Genomic DNA, 23,250 nt, shown 5'->3' with positions numbered 1-23,250 from the left:
ATATATCATACATGGCTTGCCACACAACATTGGTTAATCAAGCATGAGTGGTAGGACTATAATACAGTTTGTAGACATGCATCAAGTAGGAACTATGCAGGTGAAACTAATTAGTAATCATTTTCATAAACACAATAAACAAGCAAACAGTTACCTAACAGCAGACCTTTCCTGTTAGGTAGCAGACATGGCCACAGCAAAGAAGCGTGAACTTGACAGTGAGGACAGTCGCTTTCAGGATTTGTGGAAAGTCCAATACATTTTCACAGAAAGTCAAAACAGTTTTGTTTGTCTAATTTGCTTGTGTGTTTGTTTTTAAGCAGCTGCCCATAAGGTATTTTTACATTGTATAATCTGGCCCCCATTCAAAAATGTGTGGACAACCCTGCCCGAGGACATCACAAATTTGAGTTGTTCATATTTACTAATATTTTTGGACTGTCTTAGGCCATAGGAATAAACTCTATGAATTCTGAAAATTGGTGAAGTTGCCCTTTAACTGTGTACACATACGTAACCTTAAACATGCTCACTGAACTTTGGTACCGGTGCATGTGCGTGCCTTTCCTTCAAGCACCGCCCATATCTGCCTGTTGACCTATGAACGGCTCTGTGTTAACTCACACATGCTCCTGACGTCATCTCTCTTTGGTCTTCCGTGTCAACATGGCGGCATCCATGGCATCTCAGGCTGCAGCAAGAGGACTGAGGACAGCAACCTCAAAGCACATACTTCTGGACAAACTCAAGGTACTGTTACAGTTTACGTTACCGAGCATGCGGTTTACCCCTCCTCGGGTCGGTCCTGCTGCTGCACGTGCGTTGTCACCGTCTCAGGGAGCTGATAGTGGAGCTAAGTGGCTAACAGGTTAGCATGTCTGAGCACATAGAGGTTTGACAGTTCAAAGTTGAACAGTGAGACAGTCCACAGGTGCTGTGACGAGGCTCTTCACTTATAGCGACCTATGGTGCTGTAATAGTTATTATCATGCGGGTCACGTAATGACTTATTTTCTTGAACATTGAACTGTTATTCGACAGCAGCTTTTCTGAGGAAAACTTCACTAAACTCTTCATCAATGTCTGTTACAAAATGCATAGTAGCTAGTTACCCTTACTCACCCTTGATGTTAACCTGTCATGTGTGTTTAGCACTGTGTTTGTGTGTGTTTGGGTATAGCTCATAAGTACTTTAAAAAGATTGTGAGGTTTAAGTCTTTTTTTGTCTTCCAGTCTGAACATATTTTATTTGTTTACTTCAGCTACTTCTATAGCAGGGGAGTCCAGACTATTTTGAATTGGGGGCCAGATTAGATCATGTGGAAAATACCTGGGGACCATCTGCTTCTTGCATCAGATGGGCTGTTTAAAAAAAACAAAAAAAAAACCAACCTCACAAACAAATTGGACAAAGGCAACTGTTTCATCTTTCAGTGAAGGTTAATTCAACTTTCCACTGTTCCTAAATGTGGTGATCCTCACTGTCGGCTTTACGCTTCTTTGCTGTGGCCATGTCTGCTACCTAGCAGGAAAGGTCTGCTGTTAGGTAATCGTTTATTTGCTTGATTACTGTGTTTATGAAAACACATGAGGTCCGCCTGCTTAGTTCCTACTTGATGCATGTCTCCGAACTGTTTGATAATCCTGCCATTGTGAGGTGAAGGCAATAAATGTAAGGTGATCTTGCTTGTTGTTTGCTTACTTGCTTACTGGTCAGGAGCAACATATAGTATATTTGTTTAGTCAAGCCGAGGGCCGTTAAAGATCAGTCCATGGGCCACGATTAACCCCCAGGCTGGACTTTGGACGTGCCTGATTTACAGTTTGTATACTAGATAGATAGATAGATAGATAGATAGATAGATTATTAATTACAAGGGAAATTTGGGCATACATTAGCTTATTCGTCACATACAAAACACTGATGCACACAGAAATAATGAATTAAAACATAAGAATAAAAACAGACACAGTAGTGAAATTATAGTCTAGCCACCAGGACTACTACAAAGAGCTGTCACTGTAATAGCTGTACTAATTTTGGTAGAACAAATGCACGATCATTGAATTGAAATGTAAAAATAGTGCAAGAATAACTATTACTGTTATTACTATAATAATAATTACTCTATGCTCATTACTATACTTACATGTTCACACCTTAGTCATAAAGGACATAGCTCAAAGTTACCGACTGCAGCCCAGTTTCAGATAAGACTGCAGTAAAAGGGTTAACTCTAGCACTTTGATCCTCCAATGACTGTTTGTGAACAACAGCTCGCGGAATTTATCCTATTAGGGTCGACTACGTTCACAATGGCAAATGATAACACTTACATTGTCATCTGTTTTGCAAACAAAACGATGGACCTTATGATTGCTGCCACAGCCACAAAAAGGGAACAGTAGTTGAGCCCTCTGTCTTGTATTGACTTACCATGAAATGCACCCTTACAAAGAAGAAAGCAGAGTTGGGTTTTCGTAATACAAAACTTGAGGAGAAGCAGATAAATATATCAGCATGTTTTGCTACAAGCAGTTTTATATTTTTCTTCTCAGTCAGCATCAGAGATCTGGTCTTTATTGGAAGTGTGTCTGTAAAAGTGTTTGTAACAGTAGTGCAGATGTCCTTACTGAAAGGACAAAGCAGGAACCTGTTGATACTGTAAACACTGGTCCAGGCACGTAGGCACACCCTGTTTGGCATATTGTAAGCAGCACAGTTCAGTCTCATGTCATTTATTTTTTCATGTCTGGTTTTTGCTGTCTCGCTTTGATAGATTTTGGTACTGATGGAGTTTTAAGCAAGATTTGAAACGTGTGGGTGTTTCTGACAGCCAGTGTGCCTGGAGTACAATAGTTTACATTGGTTTCTTCATCCTGTTTCCACAGATTAGCATGGGATATCTCTGGCAATAAGGCTAGAGTCAACATGGTCATCAGGATGCAGCCTAGAGCTCCTATGATTATTTTCATTGTTAATAAATTTATCAATGATTCCGATTATTTATTCATCCGGTTTTAAAATATCTAAAAAATAATGACAAATGGTTCTAGGAGCTTCCCAGAATTGTAGTTATTGACCTCCAGTTGCTCATGTTTTTATCAGAACAACAGCAACAAAAAACAAGAAAAAGAGATTTACAAACATGACAGTGGAGATAAAATGAAACTTACCTAAAGGGTTTTAGTGGTTAGGGGCCAGGCTAATTTAAGCTGTCTTGAATTTCTACTGATTTTAATATAAGGACAAACTTTGGCAGGGTTTTGGCACTTAGCGCTTAAAAAAAATAGGTACAACCTTGACAGAATGTGTAGCAGATTTCTCTCTAGGTCACTTCAAACAACTGTGGAAATTTCCTCCTGAAGAATGACCCAATACTGACACTTTCAAAGTGCTGTTCAGAATGTATATGACAGTGAAAGCTGCTCTCAAGGCAAGGGGTGACCCAATTAGGTTGCTGAGGTAAAAAGAAAAAGCCACAATCTGCAGTAGGATGGATGCATGAAGGCCATGAAGAATATCATAGTAAGCGTTACCTCACTGAATTATCCTCCCTGTCCACCGTCAATTCAGACATCTAGTGACGCTCCACACAGCGTGTCACTGTACAGCGCGTCACCGTGCTATGACCATCGTAAAAAAAATTACAGCAGCGGATACATATCCATCCAACTTTCAAAGATAGACTGAAATAACCAATGCAGTCATATTCCATTTAGCTAAAGAGATGTGTCCAGTAAGCAGTGTTTTCATTTGCCTTCTGTAATGACATTTATTTTTAGTTCGCCTTTACTCTGGATAAGTTTGATGCAAAAATGTATACAGCTGGAATGTAGCCTTACTAACTAGAACAACTACTACAGTCTGGTAAGTTCAGAAAATAACATCACTTTACTGTAATGCAGCCTTTGAAACCAGGAAAAGACAACACTTATGCCATATTATAATATCCAAAGTATAGGATGATATCTAGTCTCATATTATGATATTAATATCATGTTGATATATTGTCCAGCCCTAATGTAGAAGTTCAGGGGTTATGCTGATTCAGTCAAAATATTCAAGCTCTTACACACTCATTAAGAGCCCACATTAGAAATTAACTTTATCCAATGCAAATTAACAAACTGTCACATTTAAACAGAAATAATGTATTATAGCTTAAGTATATAATAACAAATACTTATTATCATCCTAACACTATTGTTGAATCACCCTTTTGGATGTTTTAGATGTATTTCCCAACTTTGCTTTCTCTTCGTAGGCTACTCTGTACATTGTTCATTAGGGGTGGAAATCACCTGAGACTCCATGATACTATATTATCACGATATTTTAGTCACGATACAATATTGTAAAGGCTTTAAACATGTTGGGATATGCTGAATATTGTGATATATTGCGGTTTATTACCTGTTTTCAACTGCAAATAATGTCCCCAAATGCAAACTTTGCCAGCATCTGTATTATCTTATGAAAATGAATGTAGTGGACTGAAAAAGCAACTGATTATATTAATAAAGTGCTATCTAACGTTTAATTTGTATTTGTAATATTAATAATATGTATAATAAAAAAAATCGATACTCAGCACTGTGTGACGATTCGATATTGACACACAAACATATAGTCATACTGTGCTGTAGTAATCTTTTTCCCCCACCCCTAGTGTTCATTCATTAGCCTCTTACATGCAAGACATGAAATCTGCAACAATCTTGAAGGCTCGTGTTTCCAGAATGTATTGTTTTAATCAGTGTTGTATACATTGGCATGCCCCTAAGGCCCAGACACACCAAACCAACATTAAAGAGCTAGTGGTGACAAAAATTGACTTTTGCCTTGCTTCATGTTGCCTGTGTCTTTGCCAAAAATGAACACACTACAAAGACTGTTGCAGATGTAAAACCAGCATGTACGTTCTGCACCTGTGTGTGAAGAAATAACTCTTCACATCAGCAGATGGCAGCAGTCTGTAATCGTCATTCAAAAAGGGAAACTGGAAAACCATCATGTTGCTAGTCAGGCAGTTAGCACATTAACAACGCAATCTAATACTGAAAGAACAAAACATATGTACTGTGTGCCAGTGAACAGTAGCACAAACCATCAGGAAATGTCTCTGCTAAAGAACTTGATGGCTAAAGAAAAATAATCTTACCTTATGTAACAAGCTTGTTTTGGTCTAACTCCCTCTTTACTTTAGCTCTTTGTTTACTTTCCTCGCTTCCTTTTCTCTGTTCTCGCCCAGAGGCTAAACTGCTAATCAGAATGATTTCATTCACCAACAGACTCCGCTGTCTCCACCACTGATTTGACATGCTGAATTGGCTGAAAAAAAGCCGATGGGGGTAGATGAGCGCCAATGGTACGAGACCCACAGCAAAGACCAGGACAACAGAAGTTTACTGATGGTCCAACATTAACCAAGGGCAGAGAGTCTGTCTGGTGTGTCTGGGCCTTTAAAGTAAACTCTTACAAAACTTCTAATCTTACATCCACTGGCTTTTGTACCTGCTTCTCTTACATTTCTTTTACTTCTCCCTCTGTGTCTCTCTCTTTGGCTGGGTGATAAGAGTAATGATCAGGGATTCTCTCTGGTCTGTAGCGCAGTATCAGAGCCTGAACTGATTGACAGCCAGGTATCTCTACAATAGAATCAGCCTTGACAGTATGTCAGCTAAGCTGAGGAATTCAATTTGCGATGATTTGTCAACAACAATGCAAAGGACATCACAATATTCAGCTGGTTAGGCTCCAGGGTGCACTTAAAGGGGGAGTGGGATGTTGTGTTTTTTTTTCACTCCTGCTCTCTCACTCTCACTCTCTCTCTCTCTCATAAATCAAATCTCCTGAATTCTTGTCTGCACAGCGAGATAATCCTCAGGCTGTTTTTCACTGTCGCTGCACAGTGGTGAATTTGTAAACGTTTGCTAAGTTTTTATTTTTTGTAAGGTGTTCCTGCTTAGCAATAACCCAACAGTGTCGAAGCCCAGCATGGTTTGAAGGGAACACTGGGAAGAGAGGTGGCTCAATGAGACTCGGTCCTGAATATTTTACGGAGGGGGGTGGAGAGCCCTCTGCTTGCAACGACTTCTTTTGCTGGAACTTCAAACGACGGGCGGCTTCCCCATCTGTCTCAGCAAGAACACATTTACATTTCCTCCCCGCAAGGAATACTGGAGGACGAAGTTAGCTCTAACTGGATTTGAATATCGCTTCACCAAGGTTAATAGCCATTTCTGTAGCTGGTGAGGTGCTTAGGCTTTTTCAATAATTTAGAAGGGCTGCAGTCATTAGGAAATGTTGGCAGCCTCTGAAATGGGGAATGCAATGAGTGAATGCACTCCTATTAGCTTAACTTCTGCTGTTGTTCCAGTGTAGATAATGAGGGAGAAGTGGGAGTGATGCTGAAAATTAGTTGAGAAAACAATGTCAGTGATTGCTGACAGCTGTAATTCATTAAAAGTGCAGTATGTTGAAGATTATGTTCAACTGCCATAGTCGCTTATCCATCATCTTTGAAATTAGACCTTCAAACATATTGTAAGTGTGATTTGGATTTCATAATTTAGTTTGCCTGGGGCCACTCCCTATGAAGTGATTTTTTTAAGATGTGAAGACCTGAGCTGCTCTCATCACTGCAGCATGATTGGATGGTTTTTGTGCTCTAAAAACAGTGATGGCAGGGCGAAAGTGTGAGTGTACACACTGTGTTACAGAGCAACGTGGTTGCTGCCAGGGGCAATAAAGACACCAATAAAGAAGCTACCCTAAAAGCAGTAAATTGTCTCCACGCAGCTGGCAGTTGTACTTTACTGATACAGCCCCAGACGCTTTGGCCGGATGTCAAAATTTGACCACAGGGTTTTTCCTGGCTCAGAATGGGGCGGAGTTGGTGTCATCCTGATCATGTGCACACATGTGCGTGTGTACCGTGGCTTCAGCTGGCTCAATCAAACGCCTTTTTATGAGCACTGTATTTTAGGTGATTCTGGGGGCACAACACTGTATAAGAGTGAAAAATTCCCCCAAATTAAGCAAAAGGACATATTTTTGCATTAGATGTTTTAGCAAAATTAACAGGAGATCATTGATGTGTGAAGTGATTTTGGGCACTCTACACTGTATCAGAATAAATTTATTGAAATTCTTTTGTAGTAGGCTTTCTGTTTTTCAGTGTTGTTGGCTTCTCACAAGCAGGCTGCACATAGAGTGCAACGTTATTTGTCCAGCTTGGAGGACGGCTCGTTTTGATGGAAATTAGTATGTGTGGCTCATTGTCTGCTTTACTACGGTTGAAAAGAGGTGTTGTTTGTGTTTTAACATTTTGCTTCTAAGTCATTCATCCAGGAAGTTTGAATCTGTGAATGTCTTTCCAAATGAACTGAACTGCATAGAGCTGCGTTCACAAATCCGCAATACCATTTAAAACAATGTTTGTAAATGCCAGCCTTTGATATAAAACTATATTGACATTGAACAACATTGAATGGCAGTGAAAAGGAGACTAATAAGAGCCGTAGGAATGATCCCTAAAACCTGCAAATGAGTTAGCATTTCACCACTTGCGATTCCTTAGTCTCAAAGTCAGTGGGTTTCTGAATGGATTTGATGTTAGATGCCTGAAATAGGGTCTGTGGTTAACACAAGCTTTAGAGATAGCATGTTTTGTTCTATGACATAAAATACATCAGTTATTACCCCACTCGAGCTTTTAGGTCTCTTGCTAACAAGCAGTTGCTAACAAGTGGCTAAATGAAACTACAGAACGTCATCATGCAGAACATGTCTTTAGAGCCTTGTTGTGGTGTCGATGTTACACTAAGTCATGCAGCCATGTTGTAGTAGGGCTGGACAATTATGGCAAAAAATAATAATCACGATTATTTTGATTGATATTGAAATCACGATTAATAAACACGATTATTCATTGATTTCCAAACTCCACCAAAACTCAACTTTAATTATAACTTAAAAGAACAGCCAGAAATAAATTAGTAACAAGTAAACAAGTAAAAAAAATAAAAATAATAATAGTAAATTAAAATAATAATAGCAATAAAAACAATAAATAAAAATAAATACTAGGGCTGACCCAAGTTCGATAGCACGGGATTCGATTGTGATTGTTTTTTCGGGGGGGGGGGGCCTTGAACGCAACACCATCTCCAACAAGGAAATAGAAAGCCCGACGTGCAATGAATGGAGACCTATTATCCTGCTTGAACACAGACAGCTAAATTCTTCCAACAATGTGACTCAAAATAATGATAAAATAGATTTTATTGATGTAAAATAATATGCTGCTGGTGACATTTTCCACCGGTCTGGTGTCAGTGACACATGCTGCTCTGAGTCGCGCATCTGTCTGCTTGCACTGCAGTGCGTGCCGAGGGTTTTAATTTTTAGTGTTAAATCAAAAGTTAAACACTACTTATCAGCAACCAGAAGTGTTTTTTTGTTTGTGAATATTTTTATCTTAATTCTAGGGTTGCAAGAAACTACCTTTTCGCCATAATTTGTAGTTATTAACTTTTTTTTTTTCCACTTGTGTTGCCTTGGGGGGCAGACACGACAGCGTGACAATGACAGATGACTGAAGTTGTCCTACCTTTCTTCTCAACCAAAGGCTGCCTTTCTGCCATGTTCTCAATCGCTTGCTCCACATATTATTGATCCACACACGTCACACGCTTGCTGCTGCTGCACATAACACAGGTGCATTCACTTACATACACGCCGCGCCGTGCAGTGCATTAATCGTTTTTCTTCAATTATAATGTTTTTATGATCGTGAGAAGCCAAAATCAAAATCATAATTAAAATTCGATTAATCGTCCAGCCCTATGGTGTAGTTCATCTATAGCCCAGTACTACCGTTTTACTTTACTAACAAAAAATGTATGTATTGTAAACGTTTGATTGCCACAGAGCTTATTTTCTGCAGTAGTCCAAAATTCAATAGAAAAATACCATAGGCTTTTTGATGAGGGAACCGGGGCGATGCTAACTTCCGCATCAATCTACAGAAAACGTCATCCCTGGTGCACTCTGGGACCTCATCAGCTTTTTTTGGCAGTTATAGGGCGACTACCCGCTTAGCTGTGGTTCGAAACAGACAAGTTTTTTTCTTCCTCTTTGGCAGTTTTTGCGGCACTTTCCTGATGGGCTTTGTTGATTACGATAGTGCCACCACATTGAGATAATGCCACAAACATACAAATGACATAAATACACCAAGTACAACACTTGTTAGGAAAGTGTTTTTCATGAATAAACCTTTTGTTGCGAGCTTAAAAGGGGTGAAAAATGATATAGGTGGTTGCCTCATAATTCCCTATGCAGAAAAAAACCTTGACCAGGTAGTTTCTTTAATCAATATGTTAAAGCGATGCAACCATATTACATAGAACTTTGTTTGCTGTCTTGACTGAACTAACATGAATCAGTCAAGGCACACGATAACATCAGAGAGTAACTCTTGTAGTGCCAATCAATTGCCATTGTTGTTCCAGCGATTCATAAAAGTGTCTCCAGGGAATATTCGGGCAATCAAGTTCATGCATATGAACTTGGATGAAGCCTATATTGGGGTGAACTTTGACAAAGTTGCATATCCTTGTATTGCCTTCTCCTCATTACTGCGTTATCTTCCACTTTGACTTGACACCTTTGAATATGACTCCATATACCCTGTCTTATTAACTATGCTAATTACTGAAATCCCTATCTGTAGAGACACAACAGTCAGGTTTTCCTTTCTTAAGCCTGTCTGCTGGAGATTAGACCTGCCCTGCCTAAAGACCTGCCAATGATGCAAATCTCACTGATCTAAATCCTGGAGCCGTGCTCTACTGCTCCCGCCTCTGTCTCTGCTCTACTGTTCTATTCCCGGCTCTCTAACAGACAGATGTCATTTTTCTCTCCATACTCTAATTGTCTGGGGCCTGGGCACGACCTTAGCTTTTAAGATGCAAGGACATGGAAAGCTACAAGTGGGTGGTAGCAGTAATGAGAGCAAAAAGTACATCTTATGTACCATACATGCGACCTTACATGACATGTTTTTTCTTTTGCTTTGTACATAATGGTCAACATACTGACATTGTGAGGATTACGAATAAATGTACTAGAGTATAAAACACTTTTCTGTATCAGCATAAAGAATAACCAGCCAGAAAATGATCATTTGTATATCAATTACTCATCCCATATGGTGAATTTTTCTTTTTGTTCTTCTTGCATTCCTTCAAGGTGAATGAATAATCCATTTCACACAACTCGTGCAGTATGATCCAAGTCTCATTCATCAAGTTGCATGGGCAGTACTTCCCAAACACTTGAATGTTTGCTAATCCTTACTATTGAAAGCAATTTCACTCACGAGTAGTGTCCCTGGGCAAGTGTGTGCATTTGAACTCATTTAACAGAGTTCAATGGTTCAACGATTCCCGAGCGCGGCACCGCTGCTGCTTACCGCCTCCTCAGGGGATGGGTCAAATGCGGAGAACAAATTTCGCACACTCAGGTGTGTGACAATCAGTGGAACTTTACCTTTACCTTACCTTTAGGTTTGCCCAGTAGCGCTACCTGTCCATGTGTGAGACTGTTTATGTGTTTTAAATAGTAAGGTTGTAGTGAAAATGATACGTTGTGCTGGCTCACATAGCTTTTTCAGGCAAGTAAATAAACAATACAAACTCACAAAATGTCAGTTTTCCTCAGTTAACAGAGAAATAAAACTGTACATCTTCTGAATTCAAGTTTCTCTCTTTCACCAAACTGAGACTAACGGTAGCTTAAATGCCTTGTTATTTAATGTAAAATAACTTCATTCAAACCAGGGCTGTACCCATCTCAGAATTATGTCAGTCGAATCAGATTTGGCTTTTTCAATATGAATATTTGAGGCAAGTCTTTTTTTTCTTCCATGTGAAGTTAAATGGGCTTAGTGGGGCGTTAAGTGGGACAGCGGCATACACTTAATATAGTAAACGTGCTAACTGTGCTAACGATTGATCAGAAACAGCATTTTTTTGCTGACTGTAGATCTCAAACAAAAGTCAGAGTCTGTGTCGTATTAAGTTGCTGTGAGGTGTAAATTCAACACTTACAAGCAGAAGAGAGAAGACAATGTTATCTCAGAGCCTTATGGTGCAGTCTCTCCTCCTCCAGGCAGTTGCACCCCTAAACTGCTGGACTTGAACTAGTCTCAGTCGACTGAGGGGTTTCCGACTGATAATTTCAGTCTCTGACCTTTAGGGAGCAGCCCTAATTCAAATCTGACAGAAAGAAATATAAACTCACCAAAACTGCCTTGTTTAGTCTCATTAGTCATCTAGTTAGTCAGTCCACTGTTCCAACAATCACCAACTCTGGTTTGACCACAATGAAGCCCTAATTTACTGGTTAGATGTGAAAATGTGCTATTTTTCCCTGCTGTCTCTCTCTGCCATTGCTGGCTGGCTGTTAATAGTCTTGTAACGTTATCCCCACCACTGGCAGTCGTTTCTCAGCTCAGCTGCCTGTTCCACCAGTAGAGACTGACCTCTGGTGGCAGGTGATGTGAACTACATACAATACACCCGTAGGAGAACCCACCTGTCTCCGAGTTTATAGAAAGATAGGCGTCTGTATATTTGGCAGTATTGAAAATCAGTCTGTCGGGATTTCTAGATACCCTGGTATACCATCATACCTTTGTACCACCAAAGCCTAGTTTTGATATAGTTTTTTACTCCAATTCAACAAGAATTTTCTCCATTTCGGATACTTCATTCACTGGATGCATGTGTGAAAATCAAAGTTTTCTTTATGAATTAATTATTTAAGGTAACACAGGGTGAATAACTGATATACAAAAAAACATTTTGTTGCCAAAGTATTCCTTTTAAACAGAAAGTAAAGGCTAATGATTGTGAATACCAAAATGTACTTAACCGTGTAAGTGCAGTCGATTAACATGTAGTGTTATGTTCGTGAGGAAACCAAATGGCAAAGTGGCCAAAGGTTTTATCAGTATTCCACCCAGACTATCTTTGCCATTACTCCTCATCCTAATCTCTGGAGGCGGTGCCAAAGCTGAGGACAGAGAGAAGAACTTCTGCCATCAATACTCTAGTACTTTAGTAATTAAAGGAGGCCAGACTAAATGGCTTTCTGAATTAGCCCACTAATGCTTCATGAGGCATGCTCTTGTTACATGGCTGGCTTTAAGTGGAAATATGCCTGTAATTCACGCTGGCCTGTTTATGCAGAAAATCCACATCAACTCTGTTTCTTTGCCTCCTCCATTTCCTTTACTGTGTGTTGCCTCTCTCACAGCTTACTACATAGTGCTTGTCTAATTGCAAGACAGCCTGTATTTATGAGTTGCAACGAAGTAGCAAACTGCCACCTCATTAGCAGAAAAACATTCGACTGCATGGCAATGATTTTGATAGTCGCTCTGAGTACTGCTCTCTCTGATTCAGACTGTGCTCATGGAAGTGGACACTATAAAGTTCCCCTTTAAATTCTTCCCGGATGGTTAGCTAAATGGATGGGGAAAAGAGACGAGTTCATAACCTGAATGGGAACAAATCAATTACATAGAATTGGTGAACTGGCAATCTGTTAATTTCTTAAACATTTGATAATGCCCCTTAAGGAGCATTCTGGTTAATTAACTCTGCAGTCATTTGTCGTCACTAATAAGGCAGTGTCATTTCAAAGGGCTTAAGGTCTGGCCATGACAAGTAATGAGGATTTTAACTCAGCAGACATCTGGGGATACCACTGTATAATATGAGATGTTCAGTGCCTCTGAAAGCTCCAGTGGTCCACTCACTGTGGTTAGCAGTTTAAAACAAAATGCACTGCTCAGTGCCAGCTCTACTATCAGCACAAGTGCTTCCATTGTTGATCCTCTTTACAAAAAATAATCACAGTTACTGTTATCAGGGTTTCGTGGTTGCTAAAAAAAAAGAGAAGTTATTGCAACACTACATTGAACATTTGCACCTCCTCAAAAAAAAAAAAAAAAAAAAAAAGAGGAAGAATAAAACCTAACCTAGCTTCTTCTTCTTAGGACTCTTCCAAGCAGAGTCCTCAACCGTGCTATTGACTCTGTGAGGCTGAACTTGGGCACAGCAATGCTTTGAGCTAAATGCTAACATCTGCATGCTAATGTGCTCACAACGACAATGCTAACATGCTGATTTTTAGTCGCTACAATGCTAACTATGTTCACTGTCTTAACGTTTTAACACAAAGTACAGCTGAGGCTGATGGGAGTTAGTTTTGTAGTTATTTGGTCTTGAAGTATTGGGTGGATTAAAAATTTGACCGGATGATAGCAAAGATGAAAAGTCAAGGGATCACTGAAGTATTAAACACCTTTCAATTCATCCTGAGGGCAATGTGAAAGTGTGTACCAAATTTAATGGCAATCCATCCAATAGTTATTAAGATATTTTAGTTTGGAATAAAGTAGTGGACTGGACAGACGAACACATTGTCAAACAAAGCCCTAGCTAACATGTCTAAAAATAGACCCAGTTGTTTTCACCGATTTCAACGGCCCTTACTATGAAAAGAATCTAAATCTGGTTTGCTCAAAGGTCTGCTTCAGTTCAGTCTTTCTCTCATTTTTCTGCTGCACTATTTTTCTGTGATGCTTGTGCTTTTTTTCCTCATTTTCTTTCCCAGGCAATTGAGAAAGAAAATCTACCAGGGCAGGCCATCTCAGATTTTGATTGAAGAGGAATACCCTGTAGTCATTAGAAGGACAGTCACCAGAAGAACACAGTTAAAAGAGTCCTAAAATGATCTCAAATGTCCCTTTGAACCCCTTCATGATTGGAGTTCTGTAAGGTTCTCTTTCTGCTCTTAAAGGAGTGTCATGTGAGCCACATCAGTGTAGTTTTGCAATTTCCTTATTTTGTGCCTGCTTAAAATTGGGCCTTAGTCTCAGTACAAGAGCAACAGCCTTTTTATTTTTGCATGGACTCTCTTAGGAATCGATCCCGGATTGACGTATTGAGAGTTTCCCCTAATGGAGCTGCACTTTGTCCAGCCATTGAGACTTGTTAATGATGATAGCCTCTGTGTGAGTGGGATGGTGTCTAGTGCTCAAGGTATATTTTGAATCCCAGCTGTCCTTTACTGCCTTAATGCAGCTCTTCATATGGCTTTATCTATAGCCTATTCATAATTTATAAATCGTTGGGAGGAAAAAAAATACTCCATAAAGTAATTTGTTACTCTTTTATTGACTTCTGAGGGGTGGTGAGTGATTGAGGTTCTTGCTCAGGTGTCCTATATGGTATTGATTGGCTCATGCAGCAGCAACCTCTTTGCATGTGTCTTCCACATCATGAATCAAAGCAGTGTTTCCAACATGTCTGCTGCTTTCTTTATCTAGTAGTCTGCCCAGCATTATTGGGTACTCTAGGTTTTCATGCTGTCAGTTAAACAAAGAAAACACAGTCTGAAAAAGCTATCTAAAAAATTTATCTATCTATCCATCCATCCATCCATCTATGCTGATAAGATGTTTTTATAATTAATTACTATTAAATTAACATTGGCAAGTATGCATTTATGGCATTAGCAATGCCATCAAATTCAAATTGCGTGGGCTGGATTGTTGAAACCACAGTGCAGACGTCCGTAGTTAGATAAATAGCCTGTGTTCAGAGATAATGTTCCCTTAGTGTTACCAACTGCCAGGGCAGAATCACATCTTCACTCACTATTGGCTGGATCCTGTCTGGCTTCACTTCCATTCAAGAAACAAATGCGTTTTTTGACCTGCGATGTCAACTCTTTGAATTTTTGAGTGACAGATTAACGAGCAGCGCAGCATTGACTGGCTGCTGTTTATGGGCCTGATCAAAGGTGATTGCCTGCTTTGTAACCTTCCCCTGTAAATTAAGGCTTATGGCTCTAATAAATTTCCAAGGGAGCCAGAACTAGTCTGTCAGATGGTGACTTTTTGACATTGTTCCAGTCTCTCATAGTGATAAAGACAACTGCTTTAAATTAGCCCTAGGATATTGACTCCTTAAGTTTAACAGAAGGGCAAACGACAAAGTAGTGGCGTGTCTTGAAATGACTTTGGAAAGTGCCAAGATGAGACGTCCCCTCACTGTGATGACACTTCTCACAACAAGTGCAGTTTGACATTGTGCATGCTGCTCTCAACCAAACATGAGACTGCACAATTTTGTGCCTCTTAGGAGAAGTCCTGATGTTGCATGATGCTGTGCTGAATACCATATGGACCAGCCAAAGAAGTGCTTTGGGAATAGCGTTGACTATACCAGGATTTTGTCCTTCAGTGCCACTCGTGGATCAGTACAGCTGCGACAAGGATTTTGCAATCTGATGCTGCTGCTGCCATAGCACTGTCTGTCCTCGCTGTGTCTTTGCGTGAGGGCACAGCCGCTGTGAGTGCTCTGTGAAGAGAGTGGCCGTATGGTGACATAGTTTATTCAGCACATTTCAGTGTTCCAAAGATTCCTTTTGTTCTTTTTATAACTTGTGTCAACACAATTTAGTTTTACTTATTGCCTTTGTGAGTTCTTGTCTTTAGGTTTGTTTTGCTACTTTTCTCAACAATTTTCCATCACATAGTTTGTGGTCAGATTGTGTGAATATGTCACATTGTTTTAAAGTTCTAATGTGTATGTAGGATTCAGCAGAAATGGAGTATAATATATTTTCTTTAGTGTATAATCACCTGAAAATAAGAATCCTCGTTGTTTCCTATTACATTTGGAAAATAAAATGTACAGCTTTAAGTTTGTGTAATATAATGTTCTTAGTGGCAATGCACTCAACAAGGCAGCCCAAACGACAGAACAGCCAACATACTCGCCCCTCCAGCCTCGAAACCTAAACATTCTGCTCCAGTGAGTCAAGCTGGGATTTGCACTATGCTAAGCTAGCTCGTTGCAAGATGGTTAGTGACGCCATTGCCTAACCAGAAATAGAAGATCCTCTAATAACCTACAGGTCCGGCATTTGGAGCCACTTCAAGTTATGGCACACACAACCTCTGAACCAGGGAATGAGAGCCGCTGCTGGCTATAGCCTCTCATTCAGCAGCTTACAACAGCTAATATTCTCACAAAGCACACACTCACAACAATGAGCAGTAAAGGCCAGCGGGCCAGGTACGATTCAGCCAGAAAGAATGAAAGGTACGTTAGTGACAGCTTGTTTAGCTTGTGTTTATACGACTGTGGCATTTAACAGAGATGTTTGTTCATGTACAGTCAGGTCCATAATTATTTGGACAATGATACAGTTGTCATCATTTTGGCTCTGTACAAATATCCAACTGAGCATGCGTTTCTCTTCCTGAAGCCAAAACTGAGGGCAAAACACCCAAAACACAAGCAGGAAGTGCAGACGGCTGCAGTAAAGGGCTGGCAGAGCATCACCAGGGAAGAAACCCAGCATCTGGTAATGCCTATGTGTCCAACACTTCAGGCAGTCATTGACTGTAAAGGATTTGCAACCAAGTATTAAAACTGACTGTTAAATTGATGATTATGTTAATTTGTCCAAATACTTATGAGCCCTTAAAGTCGGGGGACTGTGTGAAGAAATGGTTGTAATTTCTACATGGTTCATACTACATTTTTGAAAAAAGCCTTAAATGAAAGCTGAGAGTCTACACTTTAAGCAGGTATTCATTGTTTCATTTAAAACCCATTGTGGTGGTATACAGAGCCAAAATGATGACAACTGTATCATTGTCCAAATAATTATGGACCTGACTGTATTTATTTGACTGAAAGAGCTCAGAGAACTCATGGGATGTAGCAAACTTGCCACCAACACGCAGTGGGCAAAAGAATCACTGTCACCATGCATTCTAATATCACTAGTAATGTAGTATTCATACAGTAGGGGAGGGTTATGTTAAGGATGGGTCCAGTGTGTCGTCAAGCAGGCTTTTAGGCCACCAAAATACCGGACACACAAATGATGAGAAACTGTTTCATAGTCTAAGTCCACCATTCAGTACCACACAGTTGTCTGTCTTTTCACATATTTTCAACAAGTAATATAACATTTAAGATGTATAATGTGTTGAGACAGAAATGACTGACTTTACCTTGACTTGAACATCCCATTTCAGCCAGATTGTAATTCCTGCTTTGTACAAAAACACCCCAAAAGCCTAAGTAATGTTAGTTTTCATACATTTATCATTTAAAAATTGAGGAAATTTCTCTGGCATTTGTACTTTTTTGCTGTATCAAAAACATACCAAACCTTGCCACCACTGTATCATATTGTATTGTATTGATCCGTGAATTTCAGAACCGTTACTGCCCTACTATAAAGGGAGGGAGTCTTCATTTATGGAGATTGCTATGTTCACTGCCATGTTTCTACAGTAACCCAGAACAGAGTTAGAAGTCCATCTGCAATGAACAGCATTGCAAAAATACTAAATTGTAAAACTGTGTTTTTACGGGGTCTGTTTGTTTTGGAGAAACGCTTATCCTGATACCAGGTCACGGGGGTCTAGGGCCTATCCCAGCTGACATTGCGAGAGGTGGGGTACACATCTTGCCAATTAACCAATTAGCCTAACTTGTATGACTTTGGATTGTGGGAGGTAGCTAGAGAATCTAGAGAAAACCCATGCTGACCCAGGGAGAACATGCAAACTCCATACAGAAGGCCAGCGGGTGGATTCAAACCCAGAACCCTCTTGCTATGACGTGTCAGTGTTACCACTGGGCCACATGTGGTGGGCGAGCTGCTTGTCTTCATCATGCCAAACAGCATGTTCCTAACCCTAACCTCAACAGAGTTCTGCATTGTATGAAGACAATTAGAGGGAAACGTGTTTTGGTTATGAATATTATAATTGTTTTTTCATGTTTATGTTTTCACTTTGACAGAGAGTCAAAAACATTTTGATCAAAATATAAATCACAAGCACCATTAAGATCTCACTGAGAATAGGACGTTTGTTTTGGCTTTAAACAAAAAGCCATTTTCTGAGGAAGAAAGAAAAAGTTTGTATCCACCTCAGCTACAGTGTGTTTCTGTGACATATTGTGATCACTAGCTGAATGTCAAGACTCTCGCTGCAAGCCTGCTGAAAGCAAAATTCTTTCAGGGAATAAGTGCTTCCTCAATATGACTTCAGTTTCTTTATCCTCTGCCTAATTTGAATTTTGTAGTAAAGCTTTTTGCTGTGCTCTCGCATCAAAAGCGAGGTGCAGTTGCAAGGGTGCAATGGAGACAATGACGGGCTATTACTGGAGTTGTGTCACATTAAAATTGTATGTCTTGTTTAGCAATGGCATGTTTTTACCTCCTGGAAATGCATGTGTCCCCAAACAGAAAGGAAAGCCAGACTTATGTTTTGTTGTAACCTGCGTCATGTGTTTTGACAGTGCGCCAAGTTTTTTGTCAGAATGTGAATGCTTGCATTTTCAATTGCCACCTTGTGTATTTTTATTGATGTTTTATGGCCTATGTACATACCTGGGGGGAGGGGGGGGGGGGGCATTTTTGCCCCTACAGTCTAAAAAATCGGGGCAGTTACAACATTTTAGGGGTTACTAATTTGTGCATAAAGTTGCTGTTTTTAATATGAAATGAACCTAGATCAAAATGCATATAGTAATCAGCACCTTGTGCCAGCGTGAGTCAATAAAAAGCTACTACTGCTCTTCCGAAGAGAAGTGTGCAATCATCTGTAGGTGTGAGAGGAAGCCAGAGACAGTTCTAACTACTTAAGTTTTTATTGAGCTCTTAATAGCCTTTATATATCTATAACACATTAGTTTGTAGATAAATTGACAGCTCCATCACAGTCTCTCTAACAAACTACTTTTTGTTTTCCTCTTTAGAAACTGTAGAAGGTTAATTAAAAACATTTGGAAAAATAAAAGGCAGTGCATTACCACAGCCTTAAGTGTTTCACAGAATTACAGACTAGCAGCTACAAGTACTGTCAAAAGTGCCATAGTGAGTGTAATATTCCTTCTTCATTGATGCCATTCTGGAAAGAACTGCAGTTGAAAAAAAATAGCAGGCTTTATTTCATCCCCACATTTAGCCCTGCTGATGTTATGAGCATGGATGAAATAACATTATAAACCTGTCTGTCCAGCACCGCATCATTGGTAGACATTAAATATGCTTTAGATTTGGGACAGGCTTACTTTACTCAATGCATTGATCTCAGTAACGTTTATCACTGGCACTGATCACCCCCTGATCATCCATCCAGCCACCTGTTAGCAAGACCCACATGTAGACTGTAACATTAACATTAGCTAGGTAACATTTACTGTCAACTTGTTAGCTTTTAGCTATCGTGACAGACCAAAGACATTTTCAAGTCTTTAGCTTTAGCTTTAGTGTTACTGGTACTTGGTACCATACATACACCTCTTAACACCAAGCCAGTCTGCTTTCCATTTTTCAACTGTAGAAGCAGCAACTGTGTTCACCATCTTAATATTTGCGGGTGGCGTTATTGATGGCCTCGGACTTGCAGGATTGCTTGGCCTTCCAGGTACAGTTACAGCAGTGCGTGTGTGTGAGATTGTGAACAACAGCACTGTATGTGTCAGTGTGTCATGGACCATTGTGCCAGATATTGTGATTTTAAAGCCCCTCTTACCCCCGTCCACACCAACAACGATGTGTGGGAACAAGGTGGCGCTAATGGTATTTGTGGTGCACAAAAAAATAACAATTCTGATTTATCTACCAGATTAACTGTAGGCTGCCAAAGTGGTCCTGTTTTTAGCGACCAAGTTTGTCACCATAATGACGATTTGCCACTGTCACTGATCGGCATCCCCTTACACCGGCTGGGCTGACTGCTGTTTCTTTTTTATGTTTTAAATTCACTGATAAAGTAAGGTAATTGTCACGGGTTCTGGCAGGCGGGCCAAAAAAGTGACAAAGCAACGTTCCGAGTAAGTTTTTAATACTCAGGCTTAAGGTTGGGTCTGGTTCAGGTGGTTAATAAATCCATATTTTTGCATCTTTGCCTCCTCCCAAACAACAATGTCATCATTCACTGGGATGTCTAACTGTGGGCTTTGTCATATGCCATTCAGGTAGACATCACCCAACTGTGTTATTGAGATGGAAATGAAAATTTAACAGAGTTAAACAATGTCAAATTAATTTAATTAAAATAAAATGATGGTTTAATGTAGAATTAGGATAAGATATATTAGGATATTTTGGGGGATTCTGAGAATTCTCTTCCCGATGCTGTCTATGCCATTAGTGCTACTGAAAAATCCTGTCTATTTTGATTTGCAGAATGAATGAGACCTGTTTCTAAAATGTTATTTTTGCCTCGTTTCTCTCGTATATTAATAGATAGTTGTTTATCATTGTCACCGCTCCGACTCTGTCTTGCCATTCGCTCCACTTCTCGTCACTTGAATGCACTCGTGAGGAAGATCTTGAGTGCTTTTGTGTGTCGAGAAGTTCGCTGTGAATATTTATGCCATCTAGGACCCGTGTCAGAGCACACAACTTTGTTTGTGCCATAGTGTGTCTTCACCAGTGTGCACGGCACATACGGTGTGTGTTTGTTGTTGTCTTTTTGTGTGTGTGTTTTAAGAATAAGTAGAACAGTAGTTAGGCAGGAGGAGCGGGTCAGATTGTCTCCAGAGTGCAGCTGATGATAATTACTGTAGAGAGAGTATCTCAGGGGACCGCAGGCCAGCTGCTTGCCTGCCTGTCTGCCTCACTGCCACGCTGCCATTCACCACTTACTGTACTGCTTTCTTCCATGGCAGACGTGAAACAGTCAGATTACTCCTTTACTGTCGAGACCTCAGCAGTATTATGACCTTACTGTCTGATAGCATTAAGCATTGACTGTGATTAACTGAAACCATAACTGTGATAACGATGAATCTGAAGGGGATTTTGGAGTAGTGTATTTCGCAATAGGTGCTTAGGAGGGATCCATTTATATATCTGTTCCTGTGGAGACAAATTGGTCTGTATTACAACTTCGTAAATATGTATAATTCTGCTCTCTGAGAATCAGAGATACATTCTCTCCTTACATTTTTATGAACACAGGCTTGTACAACTGACTTTTTCTCACAGAACCACAGACTTCCTTTTTTGTAAGTATTTTTGGGCCACTTTATACCTTTGATTTGAAAGTGGACAGTAGAGAGGTGACTGAAAATAAGGGGGGATTAGGGTTGCAAATTCCAAGAATATTTAAAGTGGAAACTTTCCATGGGGATTAACTGGGATTTATGGGAATTTATTGGAATTAACAGGACATATAATAGGAATAGAGTGGAAATAGAGGCTATTTGCTCAGACTGCACAAACCATTTACTACATCATAAGCAGACATAATCTGTTAATTTGCCAAATACATACAGTGTGAAATGTGCCATGTGGTACGTTAGCTTGCTAGTAATTTAACTAATGGGAAGAGGTACTTTGGAAATTTGTCGACAATGTTGGCTTAGGGTTTGAAGAGAACAACTAATTACAACAAAGACGGAATTAGGGATAGGCAGTTTGGCCCTACAATAATATCACTGTTTCAGGGTATTTTTGCAATTACGATACTCTTGCTATGACAAAGTACTGAAAAATATTTTATTATTAATTTCAAAAACATACAATTGTCACAAAATAAGTTTTATGTCAGTTTGCCTATAGACATTCAGTAAATACAAAGACTGTCTCTCATTTCTGTTTGTAAACATCAACAGTAACTCAAAGTGAGATTTAGATTCTGTATAAAATACAAATAAAAAATACAAATATTACAAAAAATAACATCAACCATCAAACACATCACATCAAAACAGCTGCCAAAGACAAAAAAAATATACTCTTAAATGTTTATATAAATCAACAGGTGATTTTACTTCCCGTCAGTAAAATCTGAAAAGATTACTTCTCTTTTTTTCCACCTGGACCTTTACACTCTGCCATTCCTTCTCTGCTCTTCTCACTGGCGAGAGACGAGTTGGAGAGAGACATGCTGAGCTGCTGCTTGGGGACCAGGTGACTGATATATTCTGAGCAGCAGGTCGCTGAAAGAGTCTGAAAAGTCAAGGGCTTTCCATAAAACATTTTGGACGCCAAGGCCTAACGACACCACTGATTCCACACCACTGAAGTTGCTCCCCTTTCTTTGAATTTTAACTCTACCACCAGAGAACTGGTTGTAATTTTGCTTTTAGCTATGCTTCTTGTTGCCATGCGTAATGGTATGACATCACTATGTCAATCAGTTGGAATATTGACATGATCATGATACAAATTGCTCATTAGATTGAAAATTAAACCAGTATTATCATGAACGATATGATATGGCACATCCCGATAGTAAATGGATGTAGATCAATTAAAAGTCCTCAATTAGCATAGGTCAGTCAAGCTAGGCTACATCCAAAATGGTAACAGCTAGCAGACAAAAACTAGCAGAAAGTGTCAACAAGTTACAAACTGTGTACTTTGCTTTAGGCTGCTATCCACTGAAACTGAAATATCACCAAAAAATATATTCACTCTAGTAATACAATCAAAACTTACAGGAAACCATGTAGTCTGTTGGCTCAGACAGTGCAGTAGTAAATTCCTGTTTAATGGAATGCTGCTAAATTATCTGTAGATGTGATGGAAAGTGCGCTACTGAATGCAGTGCATGGATACAGTATTGCTCTTTTATGTATATTTTCGCCTCACGTAAGTTCACTATTAAAATGTAGAATATTATCTTGAAATTCCAAAATACCTAACCTTAACGTTTCTTTCCAACCAATGCAACCCTATGGGAGAAAGACAGGCAAAGATGTGTAAGGGCTCTTTGATTCGTATACAGACATGGACGAAGCCTTCTGTCTGTACTCTCATGTTTTCTGAACACTTACTGATATGGAGGAAATGTGGCAGTACCACCAGGAATTGTTGGGGCAGTGTAGTGTAGTCAAAGCGAGACATGACCATAGGTCATGACGAAGACGTTTAAAAAATAGTGGACTAGAACAAATTAGTAACATAGTGTAGAGAATTGTCCGTCCATGCAGTATGCCACAGTGTATTTAATGGCCATATAAACCACCAGCGTCTACAACGCGGCCACCATAAAAAGGTACTTTATAATGACCTCTTCCACTGTTGCCTTGTTTGGCCATCCCATGGGTGTATCTATGCCAACATGAAGACGCATGGAAATATGTGAGCAGTGACATTTACAACATTTGAAATGA

At 39.7% G+C, this 23,250-nt stretch overlaps 1 protein-coding gene across 1 annotated transcript in view; it reads left to right on the top strand.

The window, feature by feature from the left end:
• The first annotated feature begins 608 nt into the window (after window positions 1-608).
• Window positions 609-23,250, top strand: part of suclg2 (succinate-CoA ligase GDP-forming subunit beta) — a 134,174-nt gene continuing 111,532 nt past the window's right edge. Inside the window, exon 1 of the mRNA XM_033627189.2 lies at window positions 609-750. Within this exon, the coding sequence (XP_033483080.1) occupies window positions 667-750 (84 nt within the window). The 5' untranslated portion in view covers window positions 609-666. The remainder of the gene's footprint in view (window positions 751-23,250) is intronic.

Source organism: Epinephelus lanceolatus, chromosome 1, assembly GCF_041903045.1.
Source record: "Epinephelus lanceolatus isolate andai-2023 chromosome 1, ASM4190304v1, whole genome shotgun sequence".
Classification (NCBI taxonomy): Eukaryota; Metazoa; Chordata; class Actinopteri; order Perciformes; family Serranidae; genus Epinephelus; species Epinephelus lanceolatus.
This window is presented reverse-complemented; position numbering and strand designations above follow the sequence as displayed.